General features: G+C 40.7%; 1 protein-coding gene across 2 annotated transcripts in view; it reads left to right on the top strand.

The window, feature by feature from the left end:
* Positions 1–25,043, top strand: part of XAB2 (XPA binding protein 2) — a 106,014-nt gene that overhangs the window by 24,236 nt on the left and 56,735 nt on the right. For both annotated transcript variants that reach the window (XM_033916022.1, XM_033916024.1), the window contains exons 5-8: positions 7,806–7,940; positions 12,653–12,817; positions 15,131–15,275; positions 20,712–20,863. In XM_033916022.1, the coding sequence (XP_033771913.1) occupies positions 7,806–7,940; positions 12,653–12,817; positions 15,131–15,275; positions 20,712–20,863 (597 nt within the window). The remainder of the gene's footprint in view (positions 1–7,805; positions 7,941–12,652; positions 12,818–15,130; positions 15,276–20,711; positions 20,864–25,043) is intronic.

Genomic DNA, 25,043 nt, shown 5'->3' with positions numbered 1-25,043 from the left:
TAAATGGGAATATGAAGTTTTGCAAGCTCTTTTGAAAGTAAAAGGTAAATATAATGAATTAACTTCAAAAATGATAAGAAAAGATTTGTTTTCCAAGCAAACAGTGTATTATGGAAATTCTAATAAGGCGGGAAAATTATTGGCAAATTATCTTAAGGCTAAAAAAAGGAGAACTAATATTAATGGAATAAAAGATGATAATGGAATAATAACAAATCAAACAAATAGAATATTAAAACAATTTTTAAATTTTTATAAAGATCTATATTCTTCTGAACCTTATTTGGAGAAACAAAAAGATGGAAAAAAATTTTTAGATTTAATTAATGGACCTAAAATTCCTGATCATATAAAACGAAGTTTAGAAGAACCTATATCATTAAAAGAATTAGAATCAGCATTGAGATCTCTTAGAGTTGGATCCGCTCCAGGTGGTGATGGTTACACAGTAGAATTTTATAAAACATTTCAAAATATCCTCTCCCCACATTTATTAAAATTATATCAGACACAACTTATAAAAGGTAATATAAAAGGTACTATGGCTGAATCAATAATAATTGTTTTGCCTAAGCCAAATAAAGATCCTACTTTGGTTTCAAACTACAGGCCTATATCTTTGATAAATGTTGATAATAAACTTTTGGCAAAAATTTTGGCTTTGAGATTAGCCAAAGCTCTCCCACATATTATAGATATGCATCAAACGGGTTTCGTTGCTAAAAGACATTCCTCCAATAACTCTAGACTATTATTTCACATGCTAAACTTGTCAAAAAAAATGGATGAACCGGCTTTTACAGTTTCATTAGATGCTGAGAAAGCATTTGATAGGGTAGAATGGAATTTTATGTATCAGGCTTTAGAATGGTTTGGTATAGGTTCTGGATTTATACAAATGGTAAAAACATTGTATAGCTTCCCGATTGCAAGATTAAATATTAATAATATGATATCTGATGGTTTTCAATTGCAGAGGGGAGTTAGACAAGGCTGTCCTTTATCTCCTTTGTTATTTGATGTTGTATTAGAACCCTTATTGTTAGCAATACAGCAAACGAGGGAGATACAAGGTATTCCATATTCAGATATGGAATATAAAATTTCGGCTTATGCTGATGATATTTTGCTTTATTTGAGAAATCCAGAGTCTACCTTATCTTCTTTATTGGAAATAATTGATAAGTTTGGCAAATTTTCAGGTTATAAAATTAATTGGAATAAATCTGAAATTATACCTTTGAATGTTCACTGTGTAAAAGGATTATTTGATACTTTTCCATTCATATGGAAAGAAGAAGGATTTAAATATCTAGGCATTCAAGTTAAAAAAACAATTGAAGATACTGTAAAAGAAAATGAAAAATATGTATTAAAAAAAGTTACGGAGTTATGTGAGCAATGGAACCCATTACATATTTCTTGGTGGGGAAGAGTTCAAACTATTAAAATGATGATGTTGCCTGTAGTTTGCTACCAAATGAGTATGATACCTATTTATTTTCAGGGGTCCTTTTATAAAAAGCTTAATAGAATTTTAACAAAATTTCTTTGGCTTGGTAAAACACCTAGAATAGCTTTAGTAACCTTACAAAAATCAATTAAGGAGGGAGGGGTAAATTTTCCAAATTTTTATAGGTACCATCAAGCCTATATTCTACGTCAGGGTATGTATTGGATCCTCCCAGAACTTATAGATAATGCACCAGATTGGTTATATTTGGAATGGCGCCTTATGTTTCCCCTAAATTTAGTTCATCTACCAAGTATTAATATACCTAAAAGATACAAAGAAAATAAAATAATAATGGATACTTGGAAAACATTGAGATTTATTGATAAATTAACACCCATCCCAATATACAAATCAACTAATCAATCCATATGGATAAACTCCAAGATCAAAATTGGCGGAGCTCAAATCCTTTGGAAGAACTGGATTAATGCAGGCATTAGAACTCTAGATGATATTATATCAGAAGGTAAACTGCTGGATTTTTCACAATTGCAACATAGATTTGGTCTCAATAAAACACAAAGTTTTAAATGGTTGCAATTGAAGCAGGCCATTCAGGTTGGGTTCCCTGAATGGAAATCATTAAACAATCAATATAGTTTAAAATTCTTATGCTTTAAAGCAGACTTCCTAGGACATCAAGCCGCATTGTGGTATAAATTAATATCTGGATATTTAAATAAAAAACCAAAAAATGGTCTAAGAGACATTTGGAGCATTGAGATTGGACATCAAATTAATGCATCTCAATGGCCACTAATTTGGTCTTGGAGAATGGGATGTACAGTGTCAGCATCTATGAGACAAACATGGTTCTTTTTATTACATAGAGCTTTTTGGACCCCTACCCGTTTGCAAAAATTAGACAGTTCTAAGTCTAATAGATGCTGGCATTGTAATCTAGAACCAGGGACATTAGATCATTTATTATATCATTGTCCTTATATAAAAATTTTTTGGAATTCAATTTGGCCACAAATTAATAAATTAATGGAAAATCATATTGCAATATCATATGATACAATTTTATTTGGAACAATGATGAGAAAAAAAAGTCAAATTTCACCAGAAAATAATAAGCTTTTATTAATTATGACAGGGGTTGCCATTCAACATATAACTAACAATTGGAAAAATTACAACAACCTAAATTACACATTTTGGTGGAATACAATATGTCATATTTTTAAAATGGAAAGAACAATAGCAGTACAAAAGGGGACATATATTAAATTTATAAAAATATGGGGGCCATTGACAAAATACTGTAATGAATAAATAATATGATGTTTTCTTCTTTTCTTCTTTTAAGGATTTTTTTTTTTATGACACACATAAAGGGGGGGTAAGAAAAATTAATTTATACATAGTATGTTATAATATATTATACAAAATGTAACGTATGAAAAAAAGGTAATAAAAGGGTGGGGGGAGGGAAATGGGATAAAAATTATTTAGATTATATTGTATTAGATATAAAAAAGTTATTGAATATTTATCAATTGTATTCTAATATGTTGTATACTTTTTATAAAAATTTGAAAATTAAAATATTATATTAAAGTAATGAAAGGGAGGGGGGAGGGTGAGGGGGGAAAATCAAATTCAGATATATAATGTATTAGATATAAAAGTGATAATATGTATTTATAAATTGTAATTAATTATTATGTACACTTTATGAAAAATTAGAAAATAAAAAAATAATTGGAAAAAAAAATAAAACCAATTGGAGGAAATTTTTTTCTTCTCTTCTCCCACCCCTCTTCCCCCTTCTTCTTCCTCACCCCACTCTTTAAGTCGCCTTGAGCCTACCTAGGTATGAGCGACGCAGAAATAGAAGATTAGATTAGAGTAGTTAAGCTCTGGAACACGTTGCCAGAGGATGTAGTAAGAGCAGATAGCGTAGCCGGTTTTAAGAAAGTTTGGACAAGTTCCTGGAGGAAAAGTCCATAGTCTGTTATTGAGAAAGACATGGGGAAGCCACTGCTTGCCCTGTATTGGTAGCATGGAATATTGCTACACCTTGGGGTTGGCCAGGTACTAGTGACCTGGATTGGCCACCATGAGAATGGGCTACTGGGCTTGATGGACCATTGGTTTGACCCAATAAGGCTGTTCTTAAGGTTTGTATGCCACTGTCTTATCGCAGTGTCGATCACACCAACTACCACTTAACACCACGATCTTGTGACCACTATCTCAGGTTCAGAAAACTTTTAAAAGCATTTCTGTACCAAGACAGGGAGCCAGCCGTGAAGTAACTGAAATGGTAATTGTAAAAGTCCATCTATTGAATGTTAGTGTCAATCTGTCCATTGTAACTTCTAGATAACTGATCCAACCTCTTGTAATGTAATCTGACCTTGAACTGAATAGGTAAAGGTGGAATAGAAAACCTGATTAACATAACATAGATCAAGTTCTTCCCATGCAATCACAATGTGATGGTGGAGTTCATTCCACATTTCTCATCTTTGTCTTGTACACCTTTTCCAGAATTGCTGCCCAGACTTTGTAGACCATTGAATTTAAGACTGGGTTGTCAGATGGTCAGCGTGTCGGCAGGATATAATTCAGCATATGTCATGTTAGTAGCTGCAATGTTTCTTGAGCTTGGTAGGCTTGTGTACTGTTTTGGACTTGTATTTATAATTTTATGGATGCTGCTGCCTCTATATTTATTAATTGTAGAACGTACTATATATACCACATCCTATATAATAAAACCCTAAGTGCGCATGCACACTTAGGGTTTCGTGATCCCTGCGGCTGTGTTTTCTGATCCGTGGCCGGATTCTATTTTAGAACCCAGTGGCAGGGAACACTCTGGCCACTCCCCTCCTCCCGCCCTCACTCACCAACTGCTGGAGGAAGCGCAAGCAAGCTCTCTCCCTGCCTGCTGCCCTGTCACTCCTCACGCGCAGGACGCTGAGGCAACAGGCCAGTGCTCAGCAGAAGCCCGACACAGCGCTGACCACAAGGGAATTGGGCACAGGAGCCCCGCTCCGACACAACCCTCCAAGACAGGCAGCACGGACATGGAGCCCCGAAAGCAGCCCGAGAACACGTGCCGACTCTGAAAATTCACCGCTGTCATCACCCCCTCCCCCCGCACCCTTTCCCGGTACACACGAACCCCCATTGACCCTCGCACCGCGAGACGCACAAACCTCCCAGATCCAGCAGCTGCTGCATCACACTAAAAACGCTGCTTCGCAGCCTTTCCATGCTCTGATTTCCTCTGCCGCATCTCTGATAACATCATCAGAGGCGCCGGCAGAGGAAATCAGAGCATGGGAAGGCCGTGAAGCAGTGTCTTTTGTATGATGCGGTCGCTGCTGGAGCAAGTAGGTTTGATGGTCGTCTCGCAGTGGGAGGGTCAGTGGGGTCGGCTGCACGGCGGCGATAGAGGCGGGTTCTGCACAGGGGGATGGCTGGCAGGCAGGTTGGCTTCGGAGGGTGTGGAAGAGACAAAGTATGGAAGGCAGTGAGGGGGAGCAGGGAAGAGGTGCTGCTGGACCGGGGAAGCAGGGAAGAGGGACAGGGGGAGCAGGGATGGGGAGCTGCTGGACAGGGGGAGCACGGAAGAGGTGCTGCTGCACAGGGAAGTGGGTTGGGGGAGGGAAATACTGCTGCTGCACAAGAAAATGGAGGGGGAGGGTATGCTTCTGCTGCTACTGCACAGGGAAGTGGAGTGGGGAGGGAAATACTGCTGGTGAGAAAAGGGGGCTGAGGCTGAAAGGGAAAAGATGGGAGAAGGGGGCTGTGGGGGGTGGGTAAAAATGGGTTTGGAGCTGGGGCTGAAAATAGGGGGCATGTGAGGGAAGGAGGCTTTACTAGCACCCGTTAATGTAATGAGCTTAAACACTAGTTGGTTTTATATTTGCTATGTGTGTTCCATTAGCTTTACTTCTACAACGGTGTAGGTATATATGCTTTTTTTTTCTAGTCCCTTGTTAACTCTCTATATGTTTACATTGGTTTTATATTATGATTTTACTGATTATTACTGGTCAACAAAAAACAAGTTTTTCTTTGCTATTGAGAACTTAAGAAGTGTTCTTAGTTAATTTAATGACTGATTTCAGATCTGTAATTGAAATTGAGCTAGCACATCAGGTTACTGATTTTTTTAAACAAGTTTGCCATATCGGCACAATATTGTGAGTATAAAACTTGTGTTAAGGAGTTTACTCTGAAAACAAACCCTATAAGGAAAAAAGCATATATTTATGCCTCTCTTAGCTCATACAAAATGATGTCAGCATGTTCAGAAATGTGAGACACTTGCTTTTACGCTTGTACTGTACATTTGTCTCTCTCTGCAAGAACCAACAATAGTCTCCCATCATACTGGGATTAAACTTTCCCTGATACCTGCTTTCCTTCTCCACGATATCCTGATGAAATCTTTCCCCATGCTTATCGCTGACATCACCAAGATTGGGTGGGAAGAAGTTGAGGTGAAAAAGTAAGAAGTACATTTTAAGTGACATTCTGGCCCCCATGAGCTAATATGCTGTCAGCATGTTCTCCACAAGCTCAGCATAATTCTCTGATCTGTGATTACCAAGAAAGTTCTGAACAACCAGCACGAATGCTTTCCATGCTGCTGGGTTAATCTGAAATAGCAGACAGTGCAGCACACATGAGGTGCCCGTGCTTTATCTTGGTCGCCAACTTTACAGCCAAAATAATGCTTGCATGCACTTTGAAGTCCGTTGGACAGATTCTTTCTTTTTTTTTTTTAATCTTTATTCATTTTCAAACTTACAACAAGTGCACAAAAGAACACCATGAAAGACAATCATACACCACCTTGCGCAGTAAATTGTCCACAGACATAACAGAAGTTATCAGGATGGTTAACACAACCTCGTCTGTTCATAATAATTACAATATCTTAGACAAAAACAAACAAAATATAAAAATTCACTGGTAGAAATAGCAGCACAATCACTTTTTAGTATAAACTTTCAAATTACTGTCATATGTGATCGATGAGCTGTCCTAAAATGCAATATTGTGTTACAGAAACAGTAAAATACCGAAGCGTCACGGTAGTATTATTGACAAAAATGAGAAAACCACAAACTGGCGCTTAACTTAAAAACAGGATGTGATAGACGAAAACTGTTTTCAGATTTATTATTATTATTTTTTTCCAAATTCTTTATTCATTTTTCATCTTACATCAAGTACACAATATTACATCATTTGAAACTTTTACATATTACTTGAAATTCATTCAATTATGATTTTACATACATAAATTTATTCCCTCCCCACCCACTCTTCCCACAAGTAATTTAATTCAAAATATCATATAAATATTGTATTCTTATCTATTAATAAGACCAATAAAGGAACTTTCTACCCCCCTCCCCCTACGTATAAATGTACTTTCAGTGGAAAATGATGTCTATTCATTACAATAATTTGTCAATGTCCCCCAAATCTGTTTTCAGATTTAGAGTCATCATGTGGTCCTTGTTAAGGCACAGGTGACAGAACTCCAGTAGCAAAATGCTTGTTGACCAGTGTGTTTTATTACTGTATTCTATAGTTTTACTGAGCCCCTGATGCAGACTTTGTATGGACGAAACATGCCTTGTGTCAAGTCTATTTATGTGTTGTGTGTTTCTGCAACAATAAAGATATTTGAACTTTGCTTTGGCTGATCTGCTCTTTTGATCACCATCTGTGATATTTAGATCATAGAACTTTGCATATTCCTTAGCTAATGTAGTTGGGGTGAGTGGATGGTTAGGAAAGAGGTAGGGGAAGGCAGAATATTATTGTTAATGAAGGGACACGTCTTGCAGTTTTTCTTTCAACTGAGTTTGAAGCTGTAAGAAAACCAGACCCTGTTTGTTTTTCCTTCTCTGAAATACTGCAAGGCCATTTTATGTTTGAGAAGATGCTTGTTAATTCAATTGTTTTCATAGCTGTATTTGCAAGCAGCTTTAGATAAGAAACAGGCTCTGCTGACCAAGGCACCCTTTAGACTTCAGTCTTTAGATAGTAAAATTTCTTTAAAGTTTCATGTGACCTGTGTCCATATATGGTTTGTGTTTACGTCACATGCTGACGACATTGACTCATGTAAAATGATATAAAAGGGATGTAAAGCTGACAATAAAGCGGACATGTTTTTGGGAGATAATTTCTTGCCTCTAAGATATGTCCCCAGATGCATCTGTCTTACAAATGACAGAGAGAAAGTATGGGGCAGGAATTGGGACCTAATCCTTTTCAGTTAATATCTCTGCTTTCTCCTATCCAGCTAAGCCCTGAGAGTGCCGAAGAGTATATTGATTACCTCCGGTCCATTGATCGACTGGATGAAGCAGCTTTACGTCTTGCTACCATCGTCAATGACGAAGATTTTGTGTCCAAGGAGGGCAAGTCCAACTACCAGGTGAGCGCTTAGAGGCAGGAGGGAGGGTTGTAGAGGGCTGAAGATATTGCAGATCTAATGATAGGGGATAAATCAAGGAACCAAGGAAGAGCCTGCAGCACTGAAGGGATTTTGTCGGTCTACCAGAAGAATGAGCTTCTTGTCTGCCATCTCTTGCACTTCAGCCAGGGAAAGCACAAACTTGTGCCAAGCTCAAGGAGTGCTGTGTGTGGCAGGAGGTACAGGCAACCTGAGTTTGTTGTGCCTCTTCTTGTTGCCTCTTCCTGCATCCTATTGGCTAGTGGTGGAAATTCAAACTTATACACTGTTCTCCCAGGACCTTTTGAATGAGTGTGCCACCGAACTGATTTTACTGGCCACCTAACTTAATAGAAAATTTTCTAAACTAAAGACCCCCTAAGATTGCAAGTATAAGCTTTAAGAGCTATCTGTTAGAGATGCCCTAATTAAATTTCTAGCCTCCTAATTGGTTCAAGGGCCTATAGATCAGGCCAGGGGTGAGTGGGTGGGAGGGAATTAAAGCCTGAACTGAGGTTTCCTGTGACTATTAGCATTGTTTTATACTGATAGAAGCATGATAGCAGATAAAGGCCAAATGGCCCATCCAGTCTGCCCATCTGCAGCATCCACTATTTCCCCCTTTCCCTAAGAGATCCCACCTGCCTGTCCCAAGCTTTCTTGAATTCAGACACAGTCTTTATCTCCACCACCTCTACAAGGGAGACTATTTCACACATCTACCACCCTTTCTGTAAAAAAATTTAAAAAAGTATAGTCTTATGCTTCCTTTTTCCTACTGGCCATTCCTTTCCCTATGACTCACCAGAGTCCTATATCTCCTTTTTCCAACTGGCCATTCTTTTTCTTGTGCACCCAAGCATCCTTCTAGCTTTCACTGTTGCCTTTTCAACCTGTTTGGCCACTTTTAAGATCATCCCATACTATCGCACCTAAGTCCTGCTCTTCTTTCGTGCACAAAAATTCTTCACCCTTAAACTGGTACTGTTCCCTCAGGATTTTGCATTTCTCTGGAGACAAGCAGGGGAAATGCAGGCACACTTGTTGGTGAAGTCCTTCGACTGAGCATGTGTGTCAGTGCTCTCCCCTAGATATAGTAGGGTAATTTTTCTATTGAGCATGTGCAGACACCTTGCCTCCTGAGCTCCACCTCCTGGTTACTCAGTTTTTTCTATGACTGTGTTCCTAGCAGGTCGCAGCTCTACCCCTCTCCTTGCCTCTTCATAAAAAAATTTATATACAGTGGTACCTTGGATTACGAGCATAATCCGTTCCAGGAGCATGCTCATAATCCAAAATGCTCGTTTATCAATGCGAGTTTCCCCATAGGAAATAATGGAAACTCGCTTTGATGCGTTCCCCCCCCCCCCCCCCGAGAACCGGCATTGCTCCCCTCGAAGGGCCCCCCCCCCCCCACGATCAGGCATCCCCCTCTGCGATCCGGCACCCCCCCTGCCTCGAACCGGCACCCCCCCGCCATGATCCGACACCCCCCCCCCCCGACACGATTGGGCACCCCCCCCCCGCCACGATCCGACCCCCCCCACCCCCCGACATGATTGGGCACATCCCCGACACGATTCGACATCCCTCCCGACACAATTGGGCAACCCCCCCCCCCCCCGCCGCTTCTTACCCTCATCTGGGCACTCTTGAAAATCAGCCGATTTTCAAGAGTGCCCAGATGAGGGTAAGAAGTGGCAGGGGGTGCCCAATTGTGTCGGGGGGGGGTCGGATCGTGGCGGGGGGGTGCCCAATCGTGGCGGGGAGGTCAGATCGTGGCGGGGGGGTGCCGGATTGCGGGGGGGGGAGGTGCTCTTAAATCGAGCCATGCTCGGTTTCTGAGGCACCGATTTTGCAAATGTTTTGCTTGTCTTGCAAAACACTCGCAAACTGGTGCACTCGTAAACCGAGGTACCATTGTATACAGAAAACCTAACTCTTTAGTGAGAGACTATTTAATTAGTAACTATTCTTTTTTTAAAAAATCCAAAAAACACTCATCACACAGTCTCAACCAACTTTGTCTGTCTCTTCAAACTAAAAAATACCCCAGCAACGGACAACGAGAGAAACTGCCAGTATTATTTTCTAATGGCAAACTCCTTGCCGTTTCTAACCCAGTGGTCTTTAGGACTGCAAACTCTTTTTTCTCTATGGAAGATGGCTCCACTTCAGCAACATTTCACGCCAGTGGTGATGGGAACTCTCTGAGGCTGCGGTCATTGATGCTCCTCCCTCTCAGGGCCCAGGTTCAGTACTACCGGGGGCAGGAAGCTCTTCATTGCCACAACCATTGGAGAAGCCAAAAATAGCACCTGCGGCCAACGTTAAAAAGAAGCAGCCAGTGAGAGAGGCATGTAAAACACCTCTTTCACCGGTTCCAACTATGGCAGTACGTGGCTCATAGAAACAGCCCGCAACTGCTGCAGCTCAGAAGGTGAAGCTCGATAGGTGAAGTCAGGGAGGCCTCCCACAAGCACTGCTTCTGCCTCGCAGTCCTCTCCTGCTACAACGCTGGACTCATCAGGTACTTCTTTAAGTTCTTCTAAAACACTCACTGGTACAAAAAGGTTAAGGGGATGGAGGAGTTGCCGTACAGTGAGAGATTGGAGAAGCTGGGCCTCTTCTCCCTTGAAAAGAGGAGACTGCGAGGGGACATGATCGAAACATTCAAGACAGACAGACTGACAGATAGACTGTTCACCCTCTCCAAGGTAGGGAGAACGAGAGGGCACTCTCTAAAATTGAAAGGGGATAGATTCCGTACAAGCGTAAGGAAATTCTTCTTCACCCAGAGAGTGGTAGAAAACTGGAACGCTCTTCCGGAGTCTGTTATAGAGGAAAACACCCTCCAGGGTTTCAAGACAAAGTTGGACAAGTTCATGCTCAACTGGTGAGACTGAACTCATTTGGACCACTGGTCTGACCCAGCAGCGGCAATTCTTATGTTCTTATGTTTTCCCAAAGCATATTTCTGAGGACATAATACCTCCTAAGAAAGTTGCAATGCCTCATTTACTACCAGCAGTTGTTCCACAGCCACAAACATTCAATGCATTATTTTTTTCTCACTTTTATGAGGGATAGTGCTGCACTACTGCGTCAACCCCCTCTCTCCTATCATCTCAGTAGAAATTCAGCAGTGTCCTGATTGTGTTGAACAGCGTCCTTCACCTGATATCTTGTGCCCAGACCTCTTGTCAAATCCACCAGATATTGCTTGGTCTTGTACATCACTCTGCCCTTCATCTTTGCAGCAAACATCTCCTACCCCTTGCTCTGCTCCTTTAGATACAGGCCCTCCTTCCCAAGTGCAGCCCTCACAGCAACCAGTCCAACCTGTGGAATATTCTTATCCTAAATTCCTCAGAAGATTTCCATGCTTTTAAGTCTCACGAGATTTCTACGATCAGTTTCCGCATCAGTGTGAGATAATGAAATACTAATCAGGTTGGTCTTTTAAGAAAACCCTTAAGATATTCTATGAGCTCTTCTCGATTCTCAAAATTTTGGGTCTTATTCATGTGCGTAACTTTAAGAACAGCAGGATAGAAAAGGCCATATTGTGCCCCAATTAACTTCAGTTGTTGCCTCAAGGCAAGAAATTGTTTATGAAGCTGAGTCGTATGAGAAGCAAAACTTGCACAATAGTAATCTGAGCTCCATTCCAAGTAAGATCTTTTGTGTTCCTCGCTGTAATGATAATTACCATATCCTGAGGGAATATCAACATGGTCAGACTTAACCCTTTCAGGACCAAGGGACATATTTGTCCCATAACTTTAAAATCCTATAAATTTTGATTGGGATAGTCTACAGTTCTAAATTTGATATGTACGGATTCCATATGATACTGCCTTTATGTAAACAAACTGGTTCCGACATTCATTCATTAGCGTCGTTGCCAGATTGACGAGAAGATTCACTTGCCACACTGTCCATAAGCCAGAAGTGTGATTTTTTTTTTAAAAAAATAATGATATTTCACAAAAAAAATCAATTTTTTGGCATCTGCAAGCCCTTTTTACCATAAAAATGTCGTCAAAACCACAAAAATTGGCCTACGATCCTTATGGTCCTGAAAGGGTTAAAGGACAAGGTCCTACCATGTTATTAGGCCTGTATGCAGGAATGCGGTGTGCATCTAGCCCTAAAAGTCAGGCTTCAACCCCCTTTCTTCTCTCTTCCTTCCTCAACCTTTCACACTTCTATAGCTACCATTCATTCATACATACACTCTCTGCTCTGCTCTCTCACGTTCTGACCCCCAAAATCATTCAGGCAGGTCATAGTCGCATACACAAGCTGCTTTGCAACTAATCTATGCTCTGTTTTTGTAATAAACCTATTCTATGTCTTTTTCAAACCATCTTTGACTGCTATCTTGCTAAATTACATCTCACTGCATCTGAGGCCTGAATCCGGGACCCAAAGTAGACTAGCCAAAATACAAAACACAAAAGATTACAAGTAGTTATCAATGACTAGATAATTATGGATAAATCTCCATCTCTATTCAGACTTTTCCCGTTTCTCTTATTGCATAGCTGTAAATTTTTCCAGGAGCTTAATGATCTTCAATCTCTGCCTTCACAATATTTCATTCCCGCTGAGATCACCTTTGTCATATCATTAGATCCTTCTGTGCTATCTGTACATAACTCATACATATTTTTTTTTTCTCCCCCCAGCTGTGGCATGAATTATGTAACCTGATTTCCCAGAATCCCGACAAAGTGAAATCCCTGAATGTGGGTGCCATTATTCGTGGAGGCTTGACTCGCTTCACAGATCAACTGGGCAAACTTTGGTGCTCCCTGGCAGACTACTACATTCGAAGCGGCCATTTTGAGAAGGTATTTTTTTTTTTTTTTAGTACCAGCAATGGCAGTGGGAAGGAAAGGGAAGATTTCAAACAACAGAATATTTGTTTTCACATTAGTTGGGCCAGTGGAGATTGTTTACAGGAGATATGGTCATTTTTTTCTTGGTATATGGAAGAGCTGTGCCTACCACTGAGTGTATATGTTTCTCCTGATATTGGTAAGAGCTGTATTTCTGAGATTAGTATTTCCTGATGTTTGTAGAAATCATTCCCATTGGGGACGCATATGTACTCCATTCATACTCCTGGGCAATATATATTTACGGTTGGTTGGCCGCCCTATGAACAGATGGAGACCGAGAACTCCTAACTTCTAAGTGCACCTATAACTATTCTATGCAGTCCCCAGATAGCATTTCTTATTCTCTAGCAGATGGTGGATATGGTAAGCTTGTGCAGCCTCATTTACTATTACTAATCATTTCTATAGTGCTGCTAGACATAGAAGAGACTGTCCCTGCTCAAAAGAGCTTACAATCTAGTCAAGACAGAAAAACTGGACTAGAAGGTGCATCAATACACAGTGCTCAAGAAAGATATAGTGGCACTAGAAAAGGTTCAAAGAAGAGCGACCAAGATGGTAATGTGGCTGGAACTCCTCTCGTATGAGGAAAGACTAAAATGGTTAGGGCTTTTCAGCTTGGAAAAGAGACAGCTGAGGGAAGATATGATCGAAGTCTACAAAATCCTGAGTGGAATAGAACGGGTACAAGTGGATCGATTTTTCACTCCATCAAAAATTACAAAGACTAGGAGGGGGCACTTGAAGTTACAGGGAAATACTTTTAAAACCAATAGGAGGACATTTTTTTTGTCTCGGAGACTAGTTAAGCTCTGGAACGCATTGCCAGAGGTTGTGGTAAGAGAAGATAGCGTATCATTTTAAGAAAGGTTTGGATAAGTTCCTGGAGGAAAAGTCCATAGTCTGTTATTGAGAAAGACATGGGGGAAGCCACTGCTTGCCCTGGATCGGTAGCATGGAATAATGGTACTCCTTGTGTTTTGGCCAGATATTAGTGACCTGGATTGGCCACCGTGAGAACGGGCTTCTGGGCTTGATGGACCATTGGTCTGACCCAGTAAGTCTATTCTTATGTTCTTATGGTGCTAGAAAACGGGTTGGAGTTTGGAATTGAAAGCATCTTCAAAGAAAGTGGGCTGTGAGTCTGGATTTGAATACTGCCAGAGACTGAGCTTAACGTACAATCAGGCAGTTTATTTCAGGCTTATGGTGCAGCAAAGGAGAAGGGTAGTGATAAGAGAGACTTATCTGATGAGAGGAGCCCTTTCAATGTTTTATATAATCAAACACAAGATAAATTCATTGAGGTAAAAGTTTAAAAACTAATTGTTTTCAGCTAAATTAATGTATACTTAAATTTTGGAGATCCATTTGGGATCAAGTGAATGAAGTACTGGAAAATCCTGTGGCATTGACGTACGATACTGTACTATTTGGTACGTTAATAAGGGCCAAAAGTCAAATATCTTTCCATAATAATAAACTCCTCTTTATTATGACAAGGGTTGAAATACAATCTATTTTGAGGATTGGAAAAACTGCGATCGGTTAAATTATACTTTTTGGTGGGAATCTCTGTCATACTTTTAAAATGGAATGTATGATGGCCATACAACATGGACATTATAGGAAATTTATGGATGTTTGGGAGCCATTGACAAAATTCTGTAAGGAGTGATTGGTGATTTTGCCCTTTGATCATACATGTTCAGGGTGGGGAGATACTTTTAATTTTAGTGCAATTGTTGGATATGTAGAAAGGGGGGATGATATATGTATTTGTCATAAAATATTATTTGATTGAATTTAAGTGCTGTTAAAGTATAAAATGTATGTATAATATGTTGCACTTATATTTGGTTTTAAAATGAATAAAGATATAAAAAAAATGTATATGTATCATACAGTAATCAAACTTTCAAATTAAATTATTAAACAGTTAAAAAAAAACCACACAGCAATACATTTTCAGCATTCTCTTGGATTTTTACAAGGTCCATAACTAATTATTCACGATTCCTTACCAAGTTTTGTAACAATTTACACCAAAAACAGTGGCTATATAGGCCAAAACATTTGATCATACCAAGTTCATTGGCATTAGGGTCATAACTGTGGCTGCTATATGTACATGAAGTGATATATTTGTGATGAATCGAGGTGCCTCCAGCTTTTCGAAGGCATGCTTACATCACCTGGTTTTTCAGATGTGCTCATGGGATGCATATTTATCTCTCACCTGTGGTTTACTCTCTCTTTCAGGCTCGGGATGTTTATGAGGAAGCAATCCAGACAGTGATGACAGTCCGGGATTTCACTCAAGTGTTTGACAGCTATGCCCAGTTTGAAGAAAGCATGATAGCAGCCAAAATGGAGACTACATCCGAATTGGGAAAAGAAGAGGAGGGTAAGTGTTGCACTAAGAGAGCGATGATCGCCATTTGCATTCATTTATCCTACCTCAGATGATTGCAAATGCCAGGACTTGTTTTTACATTACATTACATTTGTGATTTCTATTCCGCCTGTGCCTTGCGGTTCTAAGCGGATTACAGTTAAAAGAGATCAGGACATTACCGAGAGAATTACATTACAACGATTTAAGTAAATTACTTGTTGTGGTATAGAAATACAAGTATAAGATATCTGGATTTATCGATAGAATAGCTTGACAGGGTTCAAGTAGTTACAAGGTTCAGTGGGGAAAACAATATAGGCAACTGAAGAAAGATACCTAACTTTGAAGGAATCAGTTGAGTGGATACCTAAGGGAGATGCTTATTTAGGAGAAGGTTAAATGGATACCTAAGGGAGATGCTTATTTAGGAGTTTGGATATTTTTGGTAAATGAGGTTCAAGGGGATGACTAGTGTGTTATTTGCTGGGGAGAGTGCATGTGTGATTGGGGAGGGGAATATTAAGTAAGGACGTGTTTTTTGAAAAGAAATGTTTTGATTTCTTTCCGAAACACTTTGATGTCTGTTGTTTTGATCATCAGTTTGGTGATGGTGGGGTCAATTTTCACTGCCTGAGTTGCTAGAAGGCTGTCGTAAAGTTTCTTACGTCGGCTACCATTATGAGGGGGGAAGGTGAAAAGATTCTGAGTTCTTCTTGATCTGGGTAGTCGGTAGCAGCAAAGATGGTTGTTCAGGTAATTGGGGGCCATACCATGGGTTACTTTGAAAAGTAAGCAGTAGAGTTTGAATTTAGTTCTTGCTTTTATCGGAAGCCAGTGAGAGTCTACATAGGCGGGTGTGACGTGGTCGAATTTGCTGAGCGAGTAGATGAGTCTGATAGCTGTGTTCTGAACGGTCTGTAGTTGTTTTATCATAGTATTTGGGCAAGGTAGGTAGAGGCTGTTGCAGTAATCTAAGGAGCTGAGTATGAGGGATTGTACAATGATCTTGAAGTGTTCTTTGGAAAATAATTTTCTTATTTTTCTTAGGTTTCGCGTGGTGAAGAATGCTTTTTTTATGGTTTTGTGTATTTGTGTTTGCATTGTGCAGCCTCTGTCTAGGTGTGTTCCCAGAATTTTGAGAGTATTCTGTATTGGATATTTGATTGTGTTTACATCTAGTTCTGTTAGGGATGGTTTTTGTTCCTTCTCTAGTAGTAGGAATTTGGTTTTCTCCGCATTCAGTTTTAACTTGTGGTTCGTCATCCATTTTTCTACAGTTTCCAATGTTGTTTTCAGGCGTCCGTTGGAGGTGGGGTCTTGAATGTCGAAGGGGAGGAGGATGGTTATATCATCCGCGTAGCTGAAGGATGTAATGTTTAGGGCGTCTAGGGCCGTGCCTAGGGATGCTATGAAGAGGTTGAAAAGTATGGGCGATAGAGGGGATCCTTGTGGAACTCCGCAGGGATTTGACCATGAGTCGGATAGAAGATCATTTGACTTGACTCTGTATGATCTTGTTTGAAGACCTTATGCTTGGTGGGTTTTGGGAAGGGTCCTTGGTTCTATTCCTTGTTATGACTTCTATCCCTTGCCCCATGCTCTGCCTGCTTGAAGTCTGTGCAGTGGCTTCTAGCACTTATCTCTTCATTTAAAATCACTTTCTTCTTCAGAATAAGCTATGTAGCTCTTCTGGTCTGCTGGAGCTTAGTTGGAACGTGGTTATGTAATGTCACTTGATTGGATGTGAAATTGTGCAGATATGAGCTCAGTGTGAGCTATCACACTTGGCATTTCATGCAGGTCTGATTTCTGTCATTTAGGGCAGCAATAGGTACAAGTGCACCTGTAGGTAAAAACTCCCCTTCACCCTGCCTAGTGATCCTACTCACCTAGCTTATTGGCATTTGAAAGGAAACTGCAATGAGAGGGCATAGGACAAAGTTAAGAGGTAATAGGTTCCAGAGTAATCTAAGGAAATACTTTTTTACAGAAAGAACATAAGAACATAAGCAGTACCTCTGCCGGGTCAGACCAGAGGTCCATCCCGCCCAGCAGTCCGCCCCCGCGGCGGCCAACAGGTCATGACCTGCCTTAATCACCAGAAGGGGCCCCCTTGCCCCCTAGGTTTCTCATCAAAGTCCTATCTTCCCATCAATGTCCTAACCCTCCAGCCTTGCACCTGCACGACCTGGTGAGCTGTCTATACTTAAACACCCCAGCACCTCCCTCAGTACCCCACGATCCCCTTTTCCCTCAGGAATCTGTCCAATCCCTGTTTGAATCCCTGTACTGTACTCTGCCGGATCACTTCCTCCGGGAGCGCATTCCATTTGTCCACGACCCTTTTGTGTGGAACAGTCTCCCAGAAGAGGTGGTGGAGACAGAGACTGTGTCTGAATTCAAAAGGGTCCTGGGATAGGCACGTGGGATCTCTCAGAGAGAGAAAGAGATAATGGTTACTGCGGATGGGCAGACTAGATGGGCCAGTTGGCCTTTATCTGCCATCATGTTTTTATGTTTCTAAGAAATTGATTTCTATGCTTTTGCAGAAAACTGCAAAAATATAAGTTTTATTGTATCATTGTCAGAATAGAAATCAGCAGAAGTATAAATATTTTCCAGAAAGAAAATTACAAAATCCTAGGCTATAACTAGTAGAATGTAAGGCAACTTTTGTGTCACAGCTTTGACTCGCTTTCCAGGGAAGTTACTTCACTAGCTACCCCAGATGGGTAGAACAAAGATAAGAGAGACAGCCTTGCAGCTGTGCTGAATAATATCTGCAGTCCAGAGAAGGAAAAGCAGTACATGGACTGTCTTCTGAGCAGTTGTGGGTTGGGAACTATGGAGAGAACATAACAGAAAAACAAAAGTTCTTGGGAGAGAGGCAGTGAAATTATCTCTGTGGCCCGAAGGACATCCAGGAATGCACAGGAACAGCCAATAACTGAGGTGCAGAATTTATTTATAAAATTTCTTAACCGCCTGTAACTAAGCGGTTTACAGCATAAAACATTCACAATGATTCAAAGAACAACATATAACAATACTTTCAGTACATACATTTAACCCACTAAAAATAGCAGAGAACTGCAGTAGGATCATCAATCATTAATGAATCAAGAGCATTATTCATTTATTTATTTAGATTTTTATCCCGTCCTCCCAGTAGCTCAGAACGGTCTACAGATAAACATACACAATGGAGAGTAATTAGACAAATAAGATGTACAATAGGTTAAATGTTTGGACATTCAGGACTGTGCAGTAGTTAAATACAGGGAGTATACAGCAAATTAAGAGTAGAGTTTAAGTATAAGTAGTTTAGTTTAGTATAATAGTTCAGATAGTTCAGATTCATAGTTCAGATTCATCTCCCTTCCATATAGCATCAGAGGAAGGCATCTACATACAATTGAGTTTTTAGTATTCGCTTAAACAGTAATGGATCCGAACAGGTCCTCAGGAAGCCAGGGAGGAGATTCCATTGTTTTACTCCTGTCACGGACATCAGTGCTATTCTTGATTTTTCTTCTTCCTCGAAATTAATCTCGCTGTGCCTTCAGACCTTAAGAATCTCCTCGGTTGGTATACCTCCCATAGAGTTTTAAAATTCAGAGGAACAAAAACATACAAACTCTGATGCACCACTGAACCTTGAAGCAGATCCTTTGTGCCACTGGGAGCTAGTGCAACTGCTTCAACACTGGAGTAATATGCTCTCTACGTGGGATTCCCGAAATCAACTTTGCCGCAGAGTTCATCAAATGCTTTCTTGTCACTTATCGCCTTTTTCACTGTATTTGTTATCCACACTGGGTTTTTTGTTCTATTTTTCTTGCACCCTTTCCTGAACTTGGGGACGCACAGGTTCTGTGCTTCGTGCACTGTGCCTTTGAGTAGGGTCCAGGCCTTTTCTACGGACTCTATCTTCCTTGCGGTATCGATGAGTTTCTTTCCCACCATTTTCCTCATGGCATCATAATTCCCTTTTTTGAAGTTGAGTGCTGTCATTGTGGTTCTTTTCACCTTTGATGGTCCAATTTCTAGCCTGTACTGGATCGTGTTATGATCGCTGTTTCCTAATGGGGCTAGTACCGCCACCTCCTTAGCGGGTCCCCCTAGTTCGTTGAAGATTAGGTCAAGAGTGGCATCTCCCCGTGTTGGTTCCATGACCAGCTGTTCCATGAAACAGTTCTTGTGGGGGAGGGGTTTCTGATTTGCAGATGAGGAAGGAGAAGAGAGGAGGGGCTTTTTTGAGAAGAAAAAAACCCCAGTTATGTGGGTCCTAACTGTTATTCAGTACAACTGCCCACATAGCTAAGTGAATTAATTTAGGACAGCTTTTGTGTTTGTGTTGCTGAATATCACCAATTAGGTGGTGGTAAGCAATTTAAACAAGTAGAAGCCACTAAAGAATATGGTAGCAGAGTTACAGAGCTGTGGTTTCCAAACCTGGTTTCTGTCCTGTGAAAGTGCTTGTCTAGGCCTCACTGCACCTACATAGTATAAGAAGACATAGGAAGAATGTCTTTATTTCCTCTCACTGAGTGCTGAGAAGGCTGCGGTGGTACAAGTTCCAGTGTATTAACTTCTTATGGGCTCTTGTAGATATCTGTGTTCCTTGGTTGTATACGAGCTGCTCTGTATTCACTAGATGATAATGTATAAGTATTCTTTTTTTTTTATATATTCTTTTTTTTTTTTTTTTTTTTTAAATCTTTATTCATTTTCAAATCTTACAAGTGTACAATATTTAATCAGAGAATTCTTACAAATCACTTGATATTCTTATATATTATTATCAAAAGCATAAAAAAGAAACCCTCCCTCCCCATCCCTTCCATTAGGAATCAACCAATTAAAACATATATCGTACATCCCAATCCCATACTAATCATATTCCTATATAATAAAAAGGTGTTTAAAGTGTCTAGTCATTAGAATATGTAATCAGTGGCCCCCAAATCTTTTTAAAAGTGTTATAATTTCCTTGCTGTATAGCAAGCACTCTCTCCATTTTATAAATACGACAGACTGAATTCCATCAAAAGGTATAATTAAGTTTAGCATAATCCTTCCAATTTCCAGTAATATGTTGAATGGCAACCCCCGTCAGTATTAGCACAAGTTTATTGTTATTTGCTGAAATTTGACTCGTTAATCTCATAGATGTACCAAATAAAATAGTATCATAAGATAGGGCAACATGATTTTCTAACAATGAATTAATTTGGGACCAAATTAACCTCCAAAAGGCATTTATATAGGGACAGAAAAAAAGTAAATGATCTAAAGTCCCAGCATCTAAATTACAATGCCAGCATCTATTAGACCTAGAGCTATCCAACTTCTGCAAACGTACTGGGGTCCAAAAAGCTCTATGCAACAAAAAGAACCAAGTTTGTCTCATAGACAAGTATTCTTTTGTTTTTGTTTTGCTAGATGACGTGGACCTGGAATTGAGATTAGCACGTTTTGAGCAGCTCATCAATCGCCGGCCTCTGCTTCTGAACAGTGTACTGTTGCGGCAGAACCCCCATAACGTGCACGAATGGCACAAGAGGGTGAAGCTCTACGAGGGAAAGCCACGAGAGGTAAGCATATCTCCCAAAGGCTTGGGATGTTGGATTCTGCCCTTGCTTTCTTCATCCATACAGGGATTCCTAGGAAGCAGGAAGGAGCAAATCTGAGATACCATTTGTATTACTGCAATAGGAAGGAAAAATGAGCAGACTGGATGGATCTGGACTTCTTTGCCATCATTTTTCTGCCTCTTCTCAACACGCTAGGACTTTGTGTAATTGAGTGAGCAGTGACAGCAGTGCTGGTTCCTGAGGGAAGGTTTTTTTTTCGACCTTTGAAACGGAACCCCGTTGGACATGGAGAGCACGCAGCTTTATTGAGCACACTCTACTTCTTTTTTTTGGAAGAGAGAAGTAACATTATGCTCGACTTCCAGTTTTCCAGTATTGTGTCCAGCTTGATTGATTTTTCTAGGCTTGTACGAACTCTAGTCGCAGAGTACCCCCGTGTTGAGGGACAGAGACGGCTTGAACTTTAAAGATTTTCGCTATTTAGCACGTTCATTTAGTACACTTTAGTACAAAATTGTGGTTTAGTCCTGGGATGTTTCACAGGTAAAAATACCCTTTTTGGGTTTACTATTGTAGCAGCTGTGCATATAGGGGTTGTAATTTCCCACTTTGAGCTGTGAGACTGAGGACTTTTTCCACTTACACTAATAATTTAGATTGAGGTTCTGGTGGCCGTCTCTGCCCTCCTACCCTTTTGGGGTCAGGAGACATTTTTTGTCTTCAACCATTTTCTGTACTACTTACATCATTCTATCTGTATGTGAGGGCTCTTCACTCCCTGTCATTCTTCCTCACACTACAGTTCTGTGTAAGGGCTCTGCACTTTCCGGTGCAATAGCTGGATATGAAGATCCTACTACTTTTCTGCTGTTATCCCTCTGCCCTTTGGATTTGCTTTCTTTTTGATTGATCAAAATTTGTGAGGTGCCTATTGCTTAACTATTCTCTGAGTGAAAACATATTTCCTCCTGTTGGTTTTAAAACTATTTCCCTGTAACTTCATAGAGTGTCCCCTAGTCTTTGTAATTTTTGACAGAGTGAAAAATCGATCCACTTGTACCCATTCTATTCCACTCAGGATTTTGTAGACTTCAATCATATCTCCCCTCAGTCATCTCTTTTCCAAGCTGAAGAGCCCTAACCCTATTAGTTTTTCCTCATACGAGAGGAGTTCCATCCGCTTTATCATTTCAGTCGCTCTTCTTTGAACCTTTTCTACTGCCACTATATCTTTCTTGAGATAAGGAGACCAGAATTGAACGCAATACTCCAGGTGAGGTGGCACCATGGAGCGATACAGAGGCATTATAACATTCTTAGTCTTGTTAACCATCCCTTTTTTAATCATTCCTAGCCTCTTGTTTGGTTTTTTGGCCGCCGATACACATTGGGCGGAAGGTTTCATCAAATTGTCTACAATGACACCCAGACCCTTTTTTCAAGAGTGCCATTTCATCGTACTTACACAAATGCTTATACTGTCCCACTTGGATTATTACAACTCCCTCTATGCGGGTCTATACTCTACCTCTCTTAAACAAACTACAGATGATTCAAAACATGATGGTCAGATTTAATATTCAAACTAAAAAAAAATTGACACTCTCTCACCTTGCTGTAAGAACTTACACTAGCTACCTGTCAAAACTCACATCACCTTCAAACTATCATGCATAATGTTCCAAATCTTATATGCAAAAACCGATGAACCACTCATAAACTTTATTCATCAATTCCTGGTCAAGGTCAGCTAGAAAACTGAAATCACTTCAACTCCCCCAAAGGTGTCTATACTACTGACTAAATAAAGTTTGCTTCGAATCATCCACTCGATGAAGTTACTGGGAAATACTTTTAAAACCAATGGGAGGAATTTTTTTTTGACACAGAGAATAGTTAAGCTCTGGAATGTATTGCCAGAGATTGTGGTAAGAGCGGATAGTGTAGCTGGTTTTAAGAAAGGTTTGGACAATTTCCTAGAGGAAAAGTCCATAGTCTGTTGTTGAGAAAGAAATGGGGGAAGCCACTGCTTGCCCTGGATTGGTAGCATGGAATATTGAGTTTTGGCCAGGTATTGGTGACCTGGATTGGCCACTGTGAGAATGCTTGATGGACCATTGGTCTGACCCAGTAAGGCTATTCTTATGTTTGACATCTTTTACTCACGACTCTTGTATTTGGAAACATTCTACAACAGATTCTGAAAAAAAATTAAAAATTCTCTTTGAAAGCATACACATCAAAGGCAACTGGGACACATGGCATCTACAGTCCAAGTGACGCCTTTTGCCAGGCTTCACCTACGGATCCCTCAGTGGTCTCTGGCTACTTGGTGGTCGCAGGCTGTCGACCCACTTTCGCAACACATTTCAGTCACCTCTTCTCTTTGACAATCACTTCAGTGCTCTCTTCCAATCTTTCCAAAGGATTGTTATTCCACACACCTCCTCATCAGAAAGTTCTCACCACGGATTCATCACCCTATGCTTGGTGAGCTCACCTTGATGGCCTAAGCACTCAAGGCCTTTGGTCTGCCAGAGATTGACGCCATTGTATAAATCTGTTGGAACTTAGAGCAATTTTCAATGCTCTCAAGGCTTTTCAGCATCTTCTACAAGATCAAGTTCTCCTTGCCTGTATGGACAGTCAGGTGGCCATGAACTATATAAATAAGCAAGGAGGATCGGGATCTCTCCTTCTCTGGCAAGAGGCTCAAAAGATTTGGAATTGGGTGATTCCTCACAACATCTTCCTCAAAGCTGTTTACATTCAGGGGGAACAGAATTCTTTAGAGGACAAACTAAGCTGCATTCTTCAACCTCACGAATGGACGCTGAACTCAGCAGCTCTCCATCCTGTGTTCTCTCAATGGTGGACTCCTCAAATAGACCTTAGACCTGTTTGCATCTCCCCACAACCACAAGCTAAGAACATAAGAACATAAGAAGTTGCCTCCGCTGAGGCAGACCAGAGGTCCATCTCGCCCAGCGGTCCGCTCCCGCGGCGGCCCATCAGGCCCATTGCCTAAGCAATGGTCCCAGACTATCCCTATAACCTACCGCTACTCTTATCTGTACCCCTCAATTCCTTTATCCTCTAGGAACCTATCCAAACCTTCTTTGAAGCCTTGTAACGTGCTCCGGCCTATCACAGCCTCCGGAAGCGCGTTCCATGTGTCCACCACCCTCTGGGTGAAAAAGAACTTTCTGGCATTTGTTTTAAACCTGTCTCCTTTTAGTTTTTCCGAGTGCCCCCTTGTACTTGTGGTTCCCCGTAATCTGAAAAATCTGTCCCTGTCTACTTTTTCTATACCCTTCAGGATCTTGAAGGTTTCTATCATGTCTCCTCTAAGTCTCCGCTTTTCCAGGGAGAACAGCCCCAGCTTTTTCAGTCTGTCAGTATATGAGAGGTTTTCCATACCTCTTATCAGTTTAGTTGCTCTTCTCTGGACTCTCTCAAGTACCGCCATGTCCTTTTTGAGGTACGGCGACCAATATTGGACACAGTACTCCAGATGCGGTCGCACCATTGCACGATACAGTGGCAGGATGACCTCCTTTGTCCTGGTCGTGATACCCTTCTTAATGATACCCAACATTTTGTTTGCTTTTCTTGAGGCTGTGGCGCACTGTGCCGACGCCTTCAAAGACGTGTCCACCATCACTCCCAGGTCTCTTTCAAGGTTACTTACCCCTAGCAGTGATCCTCCCATTTTGTAGCTGAACATCGGGTTCTTTTTCCCTACATGCATGACCTTGCATTTCCCTACATTAAAGTTCATTTGCCATTTTTTGGCCCATTCTTCTAGCGTCGTTAGGTCCCTTTGCAGATCTTCGCAGTCTTCCATGGTATCAACCCCGCGGTAGAGTTTGGTGTCATCCGCAAATTTAATAACTTCGCAATTTGTTGTTATTAAATTTGCGGATGACACCAAACTCTACCGCGGGGTTGATACCATGGAAGACTGCGAAGATCTGCAAAGGGACCTAACGACGCTAGAAGAATGGGCCAAAAAATGGCAAATGAACCTGCTTTTGCCCCAGGCTATATTCTCATCGCCTAGAATTGGATGCTTTTCTCCTGGATTGGACGCACATGTTCCTCTATGCGTTTCCACCCATTACTCTTGTTGTCAAAACGCTATCAAGCTCAAACAGGAGTCTGCCACCATGATTCTGAT

Source organism: Geotrypetes seraphini, chromosome 12 (genome assembly GCF_902459505.1).
Source record: "Geotrypetes seraphini chromosome 12, aGeoSer1.1, whole genome shotgun sequence".
NCBI classification, from domain to species: domain Eukaryota; kingdom Metazoa; phylum Chordata; class Amphibia; order Gymnophiona; family Dermophiidae; genus Geotrypetes; species Geotrypetes seraphini.
This window is presented reverse-complemented; position numbering and strand designations above follow the sequence as displayed.